General features: G+C 28.9%; 2 protein-coding genes across 2 annotated transcripts; both read right to left on the reverse strand.

The window, feature by feature from the left end:
* Positions 1 to 1,441: 1,441 nt before the first annotated feature.
* LOC137811731 (uncharacterized protein ycf23) lies at positions 1,442 to 5,463 on the reverse strand. Its single transcript, XM_068613571.1, has 9 exons — positions 4,961 to 5,463; positions 4,510 to 4,575; positions 4,189 to 4,263; positions 3,442 to 3,504; positions 3,250 to 3,309; positions 2,720 to 2,809; positions 2,519 to 2,626; positions 1,942 to 2,064; positions 1,442 to 1,819 (listed from the first exon to the last, which is right to left on the reverse strand). Exons 1-9 carry the CDS (start codon positions 5,153 to 5,155, stop codon positions 1,688 to 1,690), a joined length of 912 nt encoding a protein of 303 aa, XP_068469672.1. The 5' UTR covers positions 5,156 to 5,463; the 3' UTR covers positions 1,442 to 1,687.
* Positions 5,464 to 11,169: 5,706 nt separating this feature from the next.
* Positions 11,170 to 11,625, reverse strand: LOC150029141 (uncharacterized). The gene has a single exon (XM_090298689.1). It carries the CDS (start codon positions 11,442 to 11,444, stop codon positions 11,235 to 11,237), a length of 210 nt encoding a protein of 69 aa, XP_090154815.1. The 5' UTR covers positions 11,445 to 11,625; the 3' UTR covers positions 11,170 to 11,234.
* Positions 11,626 to 15,829: the final 4,204 nt, after the last annotated feature.

Raw genomic sequence — 15,829 nt, forward strand, 5'->3', positions numbered from 1 at the left:
GGAGTGCATCGTCCAACAAAAAGGAAAGTACGCATCTCAGGCTTATTTGTTTGGTGCACAATATTCCTGATAAAAATGTGACAGCTATTAACATGTCATATTTTGCTCTTTTCAATAATTTGAGGATGGATGGTGGGTACACATGGGGAGCTTCCGCACTCACTTACATGTATGACAACTAGAGATGTTTGCTTTGCCCAGACAAAGTAGTTGGGACATAGATTTATTTTCAATTGAATATCTGAATAATGTTTTGTTTATGACGGAACAAGCATGAATATATGAGCACTTTCCAGGAATGGGAATGAGGGATATGAATCCCACATATTAAGAGGTTCTCTCTCGGGCATCATGTTATGTGACCATACACCATATATGCATAGTTGGCATTGTGCACATCCAAAAAAGATGATATTACTCATGCTGGGATGATTTGGACTCCTTATCACAACAATTCCTAGTTGGTCATTTGAGGCAATATCCATGTTCTTGGCTCGTGACATGCTCACATCGCCATTTCCCAAAGCATGTAATGCAGTAATTTGGGTATGAGAAACAGTTCTTCGCCCTTCTCACCATTTGATGGAGGTATAGTAATTGTTATTGATGATCAATGATTGTACTTTGTCAACCATTTTGTTACCAATGTGACATTAGCAGGCAGAGTCAAATATATGCATTGATTTAGATCAATGTCACATGTACATACTTCTTGGGGAAATGAAGATCAACCATTTGTATTACTACGTAAAAAACGATGGTCATCACAACATGAATAGGCTTATTTGATGAGTAATTTATCTTGTTTTGATATTAATCATTAATATATGAAATATTATGATGATTTATGACAAACGTGTTATGTTTCGTGATTAATTTAAGTGAAAATGTTACTATTAAATAATAAATTTGTATTAAAACTAAATTTGTATCTATAATGTACAATCTAAAATACATTTTTTTGTATTTTAAATTGTACATTTTAAAGTATATAGAATGTAAATTTCAAAAAATTTATATAGGGGTGCAGTTTCAAATCAAGGTTATCTCATTCTTGGTTAGTTATAATCCCTTTTGGACCAGATGGAGCCAAGCCAAGCCAATTCCAGTTTGGTTTCTCATAACTACTTTCCGATAAAAATATTTAGGTTTCTGAAAGTATTATGAAAGATCTTAAATTTTAAGTTTTCAAAACGACCCCTTAAGAATATATTTTAAAAGTCTTAATTTGTAATTAAAGATTTCACTGTAAGATGTTCCAAAACATGGAGGATAAATTTGGAAGCTTTTTAATATATTTCAGATTACATTTTTCAGAATGTGTAAGGACTTTTAAGAGGTTATTTTTGTTATATATGTAGCATAAAGGTGCACCAAGAAAATAAAACAATTGAGTACTAACAAACCATTCTTGTAATGCAAGAACTACTGATAAGAACAGTTTTTAACCTGTTAAAATACGAACTCTTTCATAGCAAGCAAAACCTTCTAGCCACAGGAAAGAACAACGAAGAATACATAATTCCACTCAAATGACCAACAAGTTTTCATCAGAGAACAAGTCAGAAATGTAAAGGACAAAGAAAAATGGAACCTATAGGTTCTTATTATTAAGGAAGGATCCAAATTTTCTTTGCATGTTTTATTCACTACCTACACATCCTTCATTTGTTTCTTGCAAAACAAACTACTGTCTTTGAGTTTCCACTTCATGAATGGTGGATGTCTGAAATGATGTCTGCAATGAATTAGCAATGCTTCTGACCTCGGCAATCATAGCAACCACGTCATTAAGCCTATTGACTGCAGAGCCTACACCCTGTGATTAGGACACTACTCAATAACTTCCCTCCAAACAGGTAGAAACATTACAAAGGTATAGTGAGGTTTATCAGTTTATGATTGCTATAAAATGGGAAGAAATTTAATAAAAATCCATACCACACCAGCTGCACCAGCTGTTATAGCCATAGGTGCTGTGACAGCGCTTAGCCCTGATGAGCACATGACAGGGATCTTAACAGCTCGTGATATAGAATATGCTGCTGCTAAAGTTGGTGTTGCCTGCAATCACCAGTGATTAGAAATTTGATAATTTAAAGAAGGATTTGTCATAATCAACTATAGTTTACCAATGCAACAATCAGCATGAATGCAAGTAATAATCCTTTAACTTGTAATTGCTTTCTGGGTTGAAAATGTGGCTTCAGAATGGATTTAGGAGGAAGAAAGAACTAACGACCTATTGTGAATGCCAGAGGACTAAATAGACTTCTTTCATATACAAGAGCAAATGCAGCAGATTAGATACTTTTTCAGACTCTTAACATGTTGATTTATGTTGTGGAATGTGAATGAGGTGCTCAATCATCTAGCTAATGTCTTGTACAGTATTTAAGCCACTTTTTTATTGCCACTAACACTCTTCAACTGGGATTTTCATTCTCAAATCTCCAGCAATGAAGATGTATGCAATAGGGAAAAGACAAAAGTAAATAAAAAGTACTTTTCTGGTTACCTTCTCAATCAAACCCATAACACCAGACTGTGTAGGATTAGAACATTTTCCTCCTTCAGTTTGAATGATATCTACACCTTCTAGTTCCAGTGACTCTGCAAGCTTGACCTGTTAAGGATTTAGAGCTTTTATTATGCACAAGAAAGTACTGATATTATCAGCATGATTGTGCACTCTGATAGTCAGAATGCTGTTTGTAACCTGATCAGGGAGGCTTAGTGTGTGAGGAACAGTGACAGACAAGACTACGGATGGAAGTATCCTCCTTGTCTCCTTTGTCAGACCTAGAATCTGCAAAAGATAGATCATTAAAATAAAGAATTCAAGTGCAGGCTTCTACTTATATTTGAAATTAAAATTAGTAAAAAATGCTAACTAACTCTATTTAAGAGTAAGAGAAATTCAGATGGAACTATTTTTAACAGAGGGACAGAAGATTTTAAAAAGGCCAAACATTGCTGCTACACATACAAAAATTTGATTAACTTGCATAAGAAGAAAGAATGAGTTTCACATATACGATATAATATATATCTTTCTAAATGCCTTGTCACCTTTAGATACTACATTTCTATTCAGTAGAGATAAAACAATAAGGTTATATCTTATATAGATAACAAATCCTATTTAGAGTGCATTCTGCAATCATTTTAGCATCTGATCTGATCCTCACAACCTTTCGTTGCTTCTCTACACAAATTTGAGATTTAATAATGACAAACACTCTTTACCTTTTCTGGAGTGAAAATTATTCCCTTCTCATAGAATGAATCATAGTTTCCAATCTCAACCTGTCAACGCCATTTATCATGTTAAGTAAAAATCTCATAAGGACCATTTCAATACCAAATACGTCTATTCAAACTTTCATGATGTATGAGATGACTACAGTATCATCTTGGAACTAAGCAAGAAGGTCAAACCATTAGTGCTCCTGCTTCAACTGCAGCTGGAAATGTTGCAGGATCTACAGAAGAAACACAAACCTGCAAGAAAGATCAATCACAAAATGGTTGAAGGAGGAAAGAATCAGAACATCAAAATAATCTCCTTGTTACTCTTGCATAATCCGGAAGGGGTTAAAAATGCTTAGTTCCGTTTTTAAGCTAATAATCTTCAGTTCCTATTTAATTTATCTCCTCATTGGGGGCTAAAATGCTAATATACATGTCTATTAACTCAGAAGTGCCTTGGAGAATATTGGGATTTTCTCTACTAGAAGACAATAGACATGCATATTGCACAAGATGACTTGCTGAATAGGGTGTGATTTCACTTTGGATTTTATTTGTTAAGAATTGTTTTGTTAAAGTCTCATGCAAATGCAAATTTAACTGTTGGGTATTTATTGCTTGCTTCAATTGTTTTGATAAATGTCAGACGCTAAAACAAAGAGACCTGCAATCTAGTAGGGATTTCCAAAATAATTAAGGGAAAATTTATGGTCATAAATTTCTAACTAGTTTGGAATTGATTCTTTAACAAGTAAATATACATGCAAAGTATAACTGATATACATCTGCAAAATAAACTTTTTTTAATGATTATGATACTCCATGATTGTAATAAATTTAATGCTAAGTTAATTCCCAAATACCCTGTATCCTTGTCCACATGCAAACCATAAAACCATAGTGGCCAAGACATCTATAAGAAAAGTGAGAATATACCGGACAAGAAGTTAAGCCGATGGCTAGCTTGACCAACTCAGGGTCACATGCTATGTCCACATGAGTTGCTCCACCCTATAAGCACAGGAGATTACAATTCATACACATTAAAATTAGTATGTTAGTTTGTCTTTCAATATGTATGTCACAGGGGAAAGCATGACAAGTTATCATCTACACAATTCTATTGGGGTAATTATCCATATATAAGCTTCATAAACAAAACCAATGCAAGGATTCTTGATCTTATTTTTTCATGGATGAATATTGCATAACTTACAAAGCTAAACAGAACATAACAAGAGAGAAGTAAAAAAAAACCTTATCAGCAGCAGTGACCACCGATGCAACATTGTCTTTATTGAAATTCTGCAAGCCTGTGATAATCTTCGAAAGAAGCCAAATGTTTGTTAACATGCATGAAACAAATACACCAAAATATATCATAAAAAATATTTTAGTGAACGAAGCAATATAGGCTAGGACAGCTGTTATTGTAGTCATCTCTTTAAACCCTCATCAAAACCACCAAACTCCCTTTTTGCCCCCCATTATTTTAGAACATTAAAGAAGAATATCACATTTTTATTTCAAAATTCTAAAAAGTTGATCCATGAAAACTTTATTATCACCATACATGCATGTTGAACACAAAGATTAGCCTTAATGAACATCAAACAAAAAAAAAACAGCATTTGGGTGAAGAAAAGTAACAAAATGAGAAGGTGGAAGAGAAAGCAGGAAATGGGTGGATCTTGCTTTAATTTCTCACCTTGAGAGCTCTGCGTTCGTTGAAGTGCTTCAAGACATCTTCTCTGGTGGAAGAGAGTACGGCTCTGGTAGTAAAGCAGGTTCTTCTTTTGAAGGGTAGAGAATGAGAAAATGGCCTTGAAGTTGCATCAGCACCAAGAAGAGGGTTTAGAGTGGTGTGATGAGAAGAAAGTGGTGTGCATGTTAAGGAATGCATGCTTGGGTATTGTGTGATGCCGAAGATGTTATCAGAGGGAAGCAGGGTTGGAGTGAAGAGCAGAACACAACAGATAAGATTGGTGGTGTTGTTGCATAGATTAAACTGTCATGTTCGTCAGATATTTTGTCTCCAACACTTTACAATGCAATCTCTCACGCAATAAAATATAATTCAAAAGAAAAATAAATTCATGAAAGGAAGTTATTAATTACCATCTAAACAGGTGGATTTTTTTTTTCAAAATTTTATCAAAATGGATAAATGATGAATTTTAAAAAGATTACTCAAATATTTAAGTTAGACATATGTAAGTTTGACATGAAAACATAGTAGAAAAAGATAGTTTGAAGATAATACTATATTAAACAACTATTTGATTTCAAGTAAAATATTATATTTATATAATAATAACAAATATAAATAAAAGTTTGAAATAAAATACTAAAGAGTCAATATATTATAACTTAAGCATAATTTTAAATTAAGAAATTCATATTTCAATGTACAACTTTGATTTTCATTAACTTTTTTAATAGTAAAATAAAAAGTAGTAAATCAAAGTTCATTTACAATTATTTCATTTATAAGTGGTTATATTTAGTTGCATAACTTTTTTTTCAATCTTTCAAAACAAACCAATAAAGGAAAATATATTAGCTTTCTTGGAACAAAATATATAGATTTAAGGATTCCCTCTTTAAAGAATCTCCGAGACCATAACTAGTATACCACTACAAATCCCAAAATGAAAACCACATCTGCCAAAATTTTACAAAGTTTTCGAAAAGAATTCAGCAATTGTTTTAACTCATGTGGGGCCCTAAATGATTAAAATAATAATATTTTTGAAAGTATTAAATATGTGAGATTCTCAATATAATTCTATTAAAAAATACAATAACATATTTTTTTTTATGATTGTCCTATTTTTCAATAAAAAAAAAGTTAAGGATTTTTTTTCTCAATTAAAATAAATACAAAATACTATTCAATACACATAATCAAGATGCGGAATATATATATGAGAGTTTATGTCACAAATTAGTCTTCTATTTGTCATTTAAGTCTTCATTTTAGTTCTATGATATGTTGGTCCAAAACATGAGACCATACATTGGTACTTGAACTTCTTTTTGTATACTATGAAAATTTACATCATTGTCTTTGTCTGTATCATCTTCACTTGCATCATCAAATTTTGTGTGAAGGTAATACGATCAGGATCAATAACAATGTGTGGATGGTATTAGATTATATGTTGATGGTAGTATCATTGTTGAAGTGAAAAATATATTTGATTAGATTGAAAAAAGATTTGAATGTGATGAAAAAATATTACATGTGTGAGGAACTTGTTGAAATGGGAATTAGGAGGTTGTTATGACAATGATCTATAGATATGAACATGGGAGATGGTTAAAAATAAACTAACCAACATATTATTGTCAATGTTGATGTATATTTGAAGAAAATTCAACATTTTAATGAACAATTTCTGATGTGGGTTGTTGTTTCTATGATGTGCCATAATGTTAAAAAGATGAATGTTAATTGAGTACAAATAAAAACATTATCAAATGTATAAGATCTTGTACCCACGTCATTGTTTATTATTGATGGTTGTTGAAGTGATATGTTGGGAATAGTATAGTAATTGCATAAATACATGTATTGTACAGTGTCACACAAATTACTATTTATGTGTAACCCATTTCTTTGAGTTAAACGATTGTGATAATCACTCCATATTGTTATTAATTTTTCATAATATTAAGATGATTTAGGCTTAATGAATCATCAAGAATAGATTGGCAAAGGCCTAATTGGTACATAACCTGATCAAATTGATGAAACTTTATAGTTATGACAATATAAGAAAAAGAATTGTGTGACTTACAAGAGACACATCAAAATAAACCATTGGCGTTCATGGTCTCATTCTCTCCAAGGAGTTTCCTTATTTAGTTAAAGTGAATAGTCATGTGTACGAGCTCTATAGTTATTGTGCATGACAACTTGGAATCTATTGTATCTCTCTTAAACCCACCAAAGTGTGATGACCTAAAAACAAACTTACAAAATAATTGTGAAAATATGAAGAATAATGAGTTCACTTGTGTTTTTCAAAACTTTTGTGCACCTTTTTCTAATATCATCTGATAACAAATAGTTAGAAAATAGATTTGTAAAATTTTTAATCAATTAATGGTGGTTATGTTTGATTTAGTGTATCAGACAATGTTTTTAACTCAACAAAATTATATAAAACGTATGATTTAATGTGATATTGTAGTTACTCTCCTTCTTTGTTAATACAGATACCAATAATATGCAAAGTAGAGAGATAAATAATTTGTAATTTTATACTGGTTTGTTTGACCAAACAGACTACATTTAGTTCTCAATCAATGGATTGAGTTCCACTAAGCAGACTACTGTTGTGAAAAAAAGTACATTTAAGTATTCTTTGGACTCGCAATCGTTCCTAGCTAACCCCTTGAACATTCTTAACACATGCTACTTTTGAATTAACTGAGTATTCGTTGGACTCATAGTCATTCAGGACTAACCCCTTGAGTATTCTTGACACAAGTCACTTTTAAATTAACTGAGCATTCTTTGGGCTCGTAGTCACTCTTGGCTAATCTTTTTAGTATTCTTGACACAAGTCACTCATGACTTAACTGAGTATTCTTTGTCAAACAATCACTCCTGGATAAGATGAAGTTGTATGCAATGTGATCAACGGATCATGATAACTCTTTTTGAAAAGGATAATCGTCTGAAGAATTATGTAGAAGTTGAATACTCTTTCTTAGTTAGTTGATTGAACACCAATTATGTTTTCTTGTGAAGCTTTAGATGGGCATAAATTGAGCAGTGTTTTAGTACTAGAGAACATGAACTTTGTCTTTCTTCTTCTTCTTTATTTGCTTTATATATAGGTTTCGGGGAAGATGACCAATGTGAATAAGTTTTTGCCCGTTGAATCAACTTTAGTTCTTTTGTGTGTACTTTTTTCGCCAAATGAGGTTGCTTGATTGAAATGCACTTTGTACAACATTAAATGCTCTCTTCTTCCTCTTCTCTCTGTAATATTTCCAATAACTAGATTAGGTTATCTTTTCTTTGTTAAGGTGTCTTGGCTTTATTTAGTCTACTTGTGCATAGTTGTACGAGACATATATCCTTTCCAGCGTTGACAATATTCGGTGCTTGAGAACTGTATAGAAGAATAAGTTTGAGCTTGAATTTTAAGAGATCTTTTAATATTGACTTTAACTTATACTTTTAACGAATCTCTTTGACAGATGAACATTTAATAAGTATATAGATATTTATTGAAGTACAAGATTAACTTAGTCTATGTACGTATCGTGAGATGTTTTATGCATGTTTCATTTAATTTCTATGAGTGTTATTATATGTAATAAATGACAATATATGGGATGAAACACTTAAATCTTACATGATTGTTTTATAAGGCTACCATCTTATAGAAAGAGTATGATTATGTTTTATACTCAGCTTTCTCTTTTAAAATGCACATTATTTCTCAAATTTTTATCTATTTTTGCTCAAAATTGTGTGTAGGAGCAATTTTACTTGTCCTAGGATGACTGTCAAAGGTTATAGTGACCTTTAATTTAGAGCAGCCCATGTATATTTGTTTCATTCTATCGAGTTCTCCACCATGATGACTAATCTTTAATATCCCTCCTCGTGGGTGCCCCCATTATGCTAATAAGATTTGCTCCTCAAGTCTCCATAAACCATGATTATTGTTGTCTATATTCCTAGAAGAGTCATTGTATTTAGTTAAAGTTAACAATCAATAGTACGAGTTCCATAGTTTTTATGCACATGGGTGTGATCACCTAAAAACTAACTCAAAAGAATGCATGTGACCGGTCTATGACCAAACCCTAATAGTTTTACTATAATCACATAACTTATAAGTGCACACACTCCTGAACTTTAAACCATGTAATGAATTGTATACTTTCATCAATATAAGGTAGGTTCACTCTTGATAGAGTTTTACGACTAGAATCACAATAAATACACTTATCATATATAAATATTTGACTTAATCTAATAATTAATTTAAGAATTTTTTTGTGTGTTAAAGCTATTCATAAATCAATATATAGTATGGTTTTAAATAAAAGAATGTTTCTATGAAAATAATTTTAATCATGCAATTTAAACAACCAAAGAACTTTAGGGGTTCAAATTCAAAATATATATTAAAATGAAAATATTTCTGTTAAAAATATTGTCGGTAAAATTACTTATATATAAATAGACTACTTTCTTTGCCTAATTTATGTTTAATAAACTTGACCCTCTTCTTTATATTTAATTTTTAAAAATAATAATCCTTATCAAATGCATCAAGGCTTAAAACAGGCTATACTTTTTTTTAATAAAGTGGGGCCCGTTACCATTGATCAAACTAATAGGAAAATAAAAAAAACAAGTGACCTTAGGTAGTTATATAATTGATTTGCGTCACATCAATTTATATATCTTAGTTAAATCCTCAAGCAATATGAATTATGAATTAAACCCTAAGTTGAAAGCATTATGAATTACGTCACACCTGATACATTTATGAACTTCCTTTCATTTGTAAAAAAAAAAAAAAAAAAGCCAATTTCAATGATTTTTAGTCACAAACCCCAGTAGCGGTTGTTGCGACTGTGTATCCACATTTTTCTTTTTTACTCAACTTTCACAATGATAGAAATTTAACATGCATACAAAAATAATTTTGGATGAGTTGAAATTGAAAAACAAAAATTAACATGTAAAAGAAAAATGATGAATTAATTAAACAACTTTTTTTTTCTTTTTCTCTAGTTTAAGTCTTTCTTCTTCTTCAAGTTTTTTCTCTTCTTCCATTGACTTTTGAGTGTGATGGTGTTTATGTTGAGGTTAGGATTGACTTGATGATAGATACACAAGAATAATGACTTTATCAAATAATATAGTTACTTTAATGGAATGAAGAGAGTGATTAAAAGTGAATGTTATTTTATTTGATATATGAAATTTGATGTGGAAATGAGTGAGAATATGTTCTTTCTTTCTTCCTGTTATTACTTTAAACTAAGGAATTAAGGGATACATTAATATTAATTTAAAAAATTAATAAATAATTTTATTTTATTTTTAAGTAATTCATATGAAATGACAAAATATTACATTATACTAATAAAATAAAATATATTAAATAAGAGTAAAATCAGACAAAAATTATATAAAAACAAGTTACATAACTAAAATTACTAATTAATTACAAATATTTTATCTTCATTTTTCTGAATCCTTCTAATCATGAATCGTCAAGCCGGTCGTGGTTGTCAAACAGACACTTGGATAAATTTCTTGCGTAGACAAACTATTTCTTCTTTCTTAATTAGAAGAAAATTTCATAGAAAGACAAGAAAAAGATAACACCCACAGAATATTTTATTTTACTTTCATAGATCTTGTCTTCTTATTTTTAAAACATTTTCATACTCTAGAAATCTCTTTCGAGTTCTATCTGTCTTAAAGTAGTTAATGGAGACGGAATAGAGTAATGATATATGGATAATTAATATTTTTATAAAATTACATTACAATCTTAATATTATTATTTTAATATTTTTTAATTATTTAATTACAAAATTTATCATTTATTATATATATATATATCTAAATTTATCTCGTCAAAAAGTTATATACATCATTTTTCGATGTAATAATATACTTTGAACACTTCAACAAGTATCACAAACAAACATTGCGTGTAAAAACGAACTCTAGAACCGCGTTATAGTATATCTTCTAGCAAGTGTAAACTGTAAAACACAAACACTTAGAAACCGCACAATTATTACTGTCTCGGCATCCACAGGTACCCACCAAAAAGACGACATTTCTTACGTTAAATTTGTTGTAAATGGTGAAGAAAAACGAAAATCTTAAAAGTTGGAAAAGAGTTAAGAAGAGTGTAAGGATCCGTGAATCTGAGAGAATCTTATAAACATTAAGAAACAAGTTGATTACAGAAGTGGAAGAGAGATCAAAAGCGGCAACCACACATGAGGTAGAAGAAGGCAGCGATGAGAATGAGGAAAACGGCCTCAAAGAGAGAGAGAATCTTGAAAGCGACGTTGTTGAAGAAAGACGCCGGCGAAGAAAGCCTCTTCCAGTTGAATGCAGCCCTCAGATAGTTCCACCTCATCGACTCTCCCTTCAGCCTCTTCAAGAAACTTCTCTTCTTCCCAACCATGTCCCCTACTGAATCCCTGTGATCAAGATATTCAAACTGCGATTTTGGTTATGGGTTTTGCTTGCAGAAAGAATTGGGTGAGGTTTGTGTTCTTATAACTTTGGTTTGAAGTTAGTTTTCTTGGTAGCCAAGAACAGAGTTTTTGTTTGAATGGGGCTTGGTGGTGAGAAGAGAGTGGAAGAATGCGTATTTATATTTATATGGGTTGGTCGTGTTTGGTGGTTTGAATTTAATAAAGAAGTTTGAAATGGGAAGAGTGGAACTATAAGTGCTCCGCGTTTGCGTGCATCGTGGTGGGACCCACGTTAAGTCCAACGTGGCTGCTCTTGCCAGCTGTAGTTATTTTTTTTATAATTTTAATTATTTTTCCAATTTAAACCTTTATTAGACGTTTATGAAGTTTGGACACTTCTCTTAAATGGCGTGTCGGTGTTGATACGGACACCGACACTCGTATGACACATGTAGAATACGTATCCGTAAAGTGTCCAATTCAAAAAGTATTTGTTAGATTTCTGACAATTTTAGTACAGTTCTAACACAATTTTAAAAGAAAAAAATACATTAATTTTTTACAAAATCAAACTTTATTGTATAAATTATTATTATGATTATAAGAATAATAAACAAATCTTTGTAAACCAGTCATGAAAAACATCTTTTTCTCCAAAAAATAATTTGAAACATACTTATGCACATAAATCTTTATTGTCAATTTATATAATTCATAATTATATAATATATAGAGTTGTGTCCCCGTATCCTACATTAGATAAATTTTACGTATATCTCTGTGTCTGTGTCTGTATCGTATCAGTGTATGTGTCTGTGCTACATATTTGATAAAAGATAATTTTTATTTTAAAAAATGTAGAATCATAAAAAAATTCCTTGACAAAATGTCTTAAAATGAAAAATTTTACTTCCGGGAATGTTATCTTTAAAACACATGTTACAAATTTTCCTTCTAACAAATGCTCCCAAGACTTCAAATTTCTATGATTCATGAATATCAGGAGTCATGATTCTTGAGTATGGAAAAATTTGTCATCTTATATTTTAAAAATTCATAATTTTAGTTTGAACAGTGATCTATCAATTTGTATGCTACTTTCTTATTAGTAAGTAAAATTTGTACGGGTAAGAGTTGCTTTAAATAATATTATTTGGAGCTTGTTGTTAAACATGAAAATTAGTAAATTTATAATATATAGATTAGTACTAATTGCAAGCTTTTGTGTAACTATATATTCTTCATTGATAATGTTTTGTTTTCTTGAAATTTAAAGGTAATAGAGAGCAGTGTATTTAAAAGAATAATTAGTTTGGTAGTTTGAAAAAATCAATTCATTTTAAAGTTAGGTTAAAGTAATGACTTTAAGCCTACGTACGTGTATTCGATTATTAATAACCGTTGGCGCTTTGAGAAGTCGTTTTTCACAGGAATCATCGAAAACCGTAACAATAAAGTTAAGAAAACTTGCAGAATCACTACCTTGTTGACATGTGTTTAGTCCTCAGACCAAGAATGCATTGCAATTTGAAAAGAAAAGCTAAAAAAGTGCATAATTTTTCATGTATAATTTTCTAAAAGAAGCTGTTTTTGAAACTCTTTTAACAAACAATTTTTTTCCTTTTGTTTTCAGAAACTAAAAATCGTATTGAAAACAAGTTTGGAAATGAAAGTGAGAATCATTTAAGTTCCAAAAATAAAACACCCTGTGACTTTTTAACATGAAACTGCTGTAAAATAAAAGAAAAAATAAATAAAACCTCTATACAAAAAAGAAAATCATAACTTAACAAAAAGTTTTGAAATTTATCTCTAATGACCTGGGCTTTATTTAATATAAATTAAGTGCATAAAAGTGAAGTTTGTAAAGAAATTTAAATTTGAGTTAAAAATTGTTGGAAACATTATTTCAAAAAAGTAATTCAATCCTAGTGTTAGTTGTTTTCCTCAGTGAATGTTTTGAAATTAATTTTTATGAGTGAATATTAGTGGGTTTATTCTATCTTAATTGAATTTAGTACTATTTACTCTTTTTACTTTTGCAATATATCCAAAGCAAACAAAACACAAGAAACACTTTTACTCCTACAAAACTTCAGTTTTATATTCTGCACTATTTAAAAAATATTAATATCCATAAAGTTCAGAGATAATTTCTTGTAATAGATGAGTCTAACAATTTCTTGTAATCAATTAGTGTTTTTGTATCTTGGTAGAGGAATGCATATTATCTTGTATTGTTTTATGTAATTTGAGTGTTTTTTTTGTATAAGAACAAAGCTCTTTGTGTCTCAATTCAAGCTCTTTCTAATATTTTCTTCATTAATAATTTTTATCTTGTATTATTGTTGTTTATTATAATAATTGTTTTGCTTTATCAATTTTATTTACTCTTATGTTTTTCTTTTTACTAACACTCTTAGAGAGAAAAAGTCTTCATTGTTCCTTTTATCTTATAGATAATATTTTATCATCTATTTGACATGAATATGTTTAAGTTGCTTTCAGGTAAGTCTAAAAAAAATTATTTTTTCTGCTCACGACAAGATAAAATTTTGGTCAGTGAAATAGGATTATTTTCTTTTATCTTTAAAGTTACTAATTATTCTATTATATTAAGTATTTGTAGAACATCTTTTACTTCTAAGTATAGTATGATGTGGGAAATAGTTGTGGGAAATTTGACTTTTACGTACTACATGATGAATGATATTAACAATTTTTTTCCTAATTTTTTAATAAACATGTATTGTTATCTATTTTAATAAAAATTAATTACACTATATTTAATAAAAATTAATTACACTATATTTAATAAAAATTAAATACACATTCATCCTTTTGATATTATTTTACAAGTGTCATTCATTTTATTTTTCTTACTTTGTAATATTATATTAAATAAAATCAAACAAAAAAAATTAACATATAACAATTAAATATTTTTTATAACTAAAAATTAATAAAATAATTTTTATAACTAGAGTATGGGAGATGAGAATCAATTTCTCAGAAATATAATAGATGAATTATCAACAAGATAATGAAAATAAATATCTATCTTAAAGAGTATGAATATTATTTAGAATATATTTATCGCGAAGTACCTCTTTTATTCTATAATATTCTTTGCTTATAAAAAAATATTAAAAATAATATTAAAAAGATTAAAATAATTTCCTTAAATAGATAATAGTTTAAAAAAAAGTTTCGTCTCGAATATCTAGACTTATCAATACATATCAATATCAATAATGAGTTTATTTAAAATAAAAAAATAAAAATAGTATCTATATGCGTATATATAAATTATGCCAGCATTACAAGAAAATCATGAAATAGAAACTAATTTTTATATACTAAAATAATTAGTTACAATAGGAACTAAAATAGAGACCATTTTAGAAACTAAAAAAAAATTAGTTTCTAAATTAGTTTATATTATTTTCTATTATTGTTAAATAGTTTTTAAATTGATATCTAACAACTAAGGTTTTAACCACCAATTATTTAGTTTCTAAATTTGGTAGCAAAAATCTTGGTTGCTAATTAGATACCAATTTAGAAACTATTTAACAATAATAGAAAATAGTAGAAACTGATTTAGAAACCAATTTTTTTTTAGTTTCGAAAATGGTCTCTAATTTAGTTAATGTTACAACTAATTATTTTGGTTTCTATAAATTGGTTTCTATTTCATGATTGTCTTATAGTGAAGTCCAATATGAAGAATAATCTTTGTATATTTAATTTTTAGATAAAAACTATTAAATAAAAACTAAATTTACAAATCAAAATAATTCATTATTATTTAATTAAATTAAAAATTATTTTATAAATTTTTTTTAACTAGTTTCTATTATTAATAAAAAATTGTAAAATAGTTTTAAATTGGTATTCAATTATTAGTTACCAAAATTTTAACTACTTACTAATTTATATTCTAAATTAATCTCTATTAAACTCTTAAATACCAATTTAGAATCTAATATATTAGTACTTAGAAGCTTGATAACCAATTTAAATACCAATTTTAAAATTATTTTATAAATTTTTAGTATCAATAAAAATCATTTTAAATATGAATAATATTTTAAATATCTAATAATATTTAATTTAATTAATATAATAACTAATTATTTTTTATTTTTATATTTAGTTATTATTTAATAATTTTTTAACTTAAAAGACTTGGTCAATGAAAATGACCTGAGATGAAATGCAAGTCCTATAACAAGATGAGTAACATAGCAAGAAAAAATAGTCAAAGAAAAGGCACACTTCCAACAACAAAGACTCTTCCTGCGTGACGAGGAAACAAAGGAAAAAAACAACTTGAATAATAATTTTCTGCATTTGAAAAATCAATCAT

This window comes from Phaseolus vulgaris, chromosome 2, assembly GCF_051622355.1.
Source record: "Phaseolus vulgaris cultivar YP4 chromosome 2, ASM5162235v1, whole genome shotgun sequence".
Classification (NCBI taxonomy): domain Eukaryota; kingdom Viridiplantae; phylum Streptophyta; class Magnoliopsida; order Fabales; family Fabaceae; genus Phaseolus; species Phaseolus vulgaris.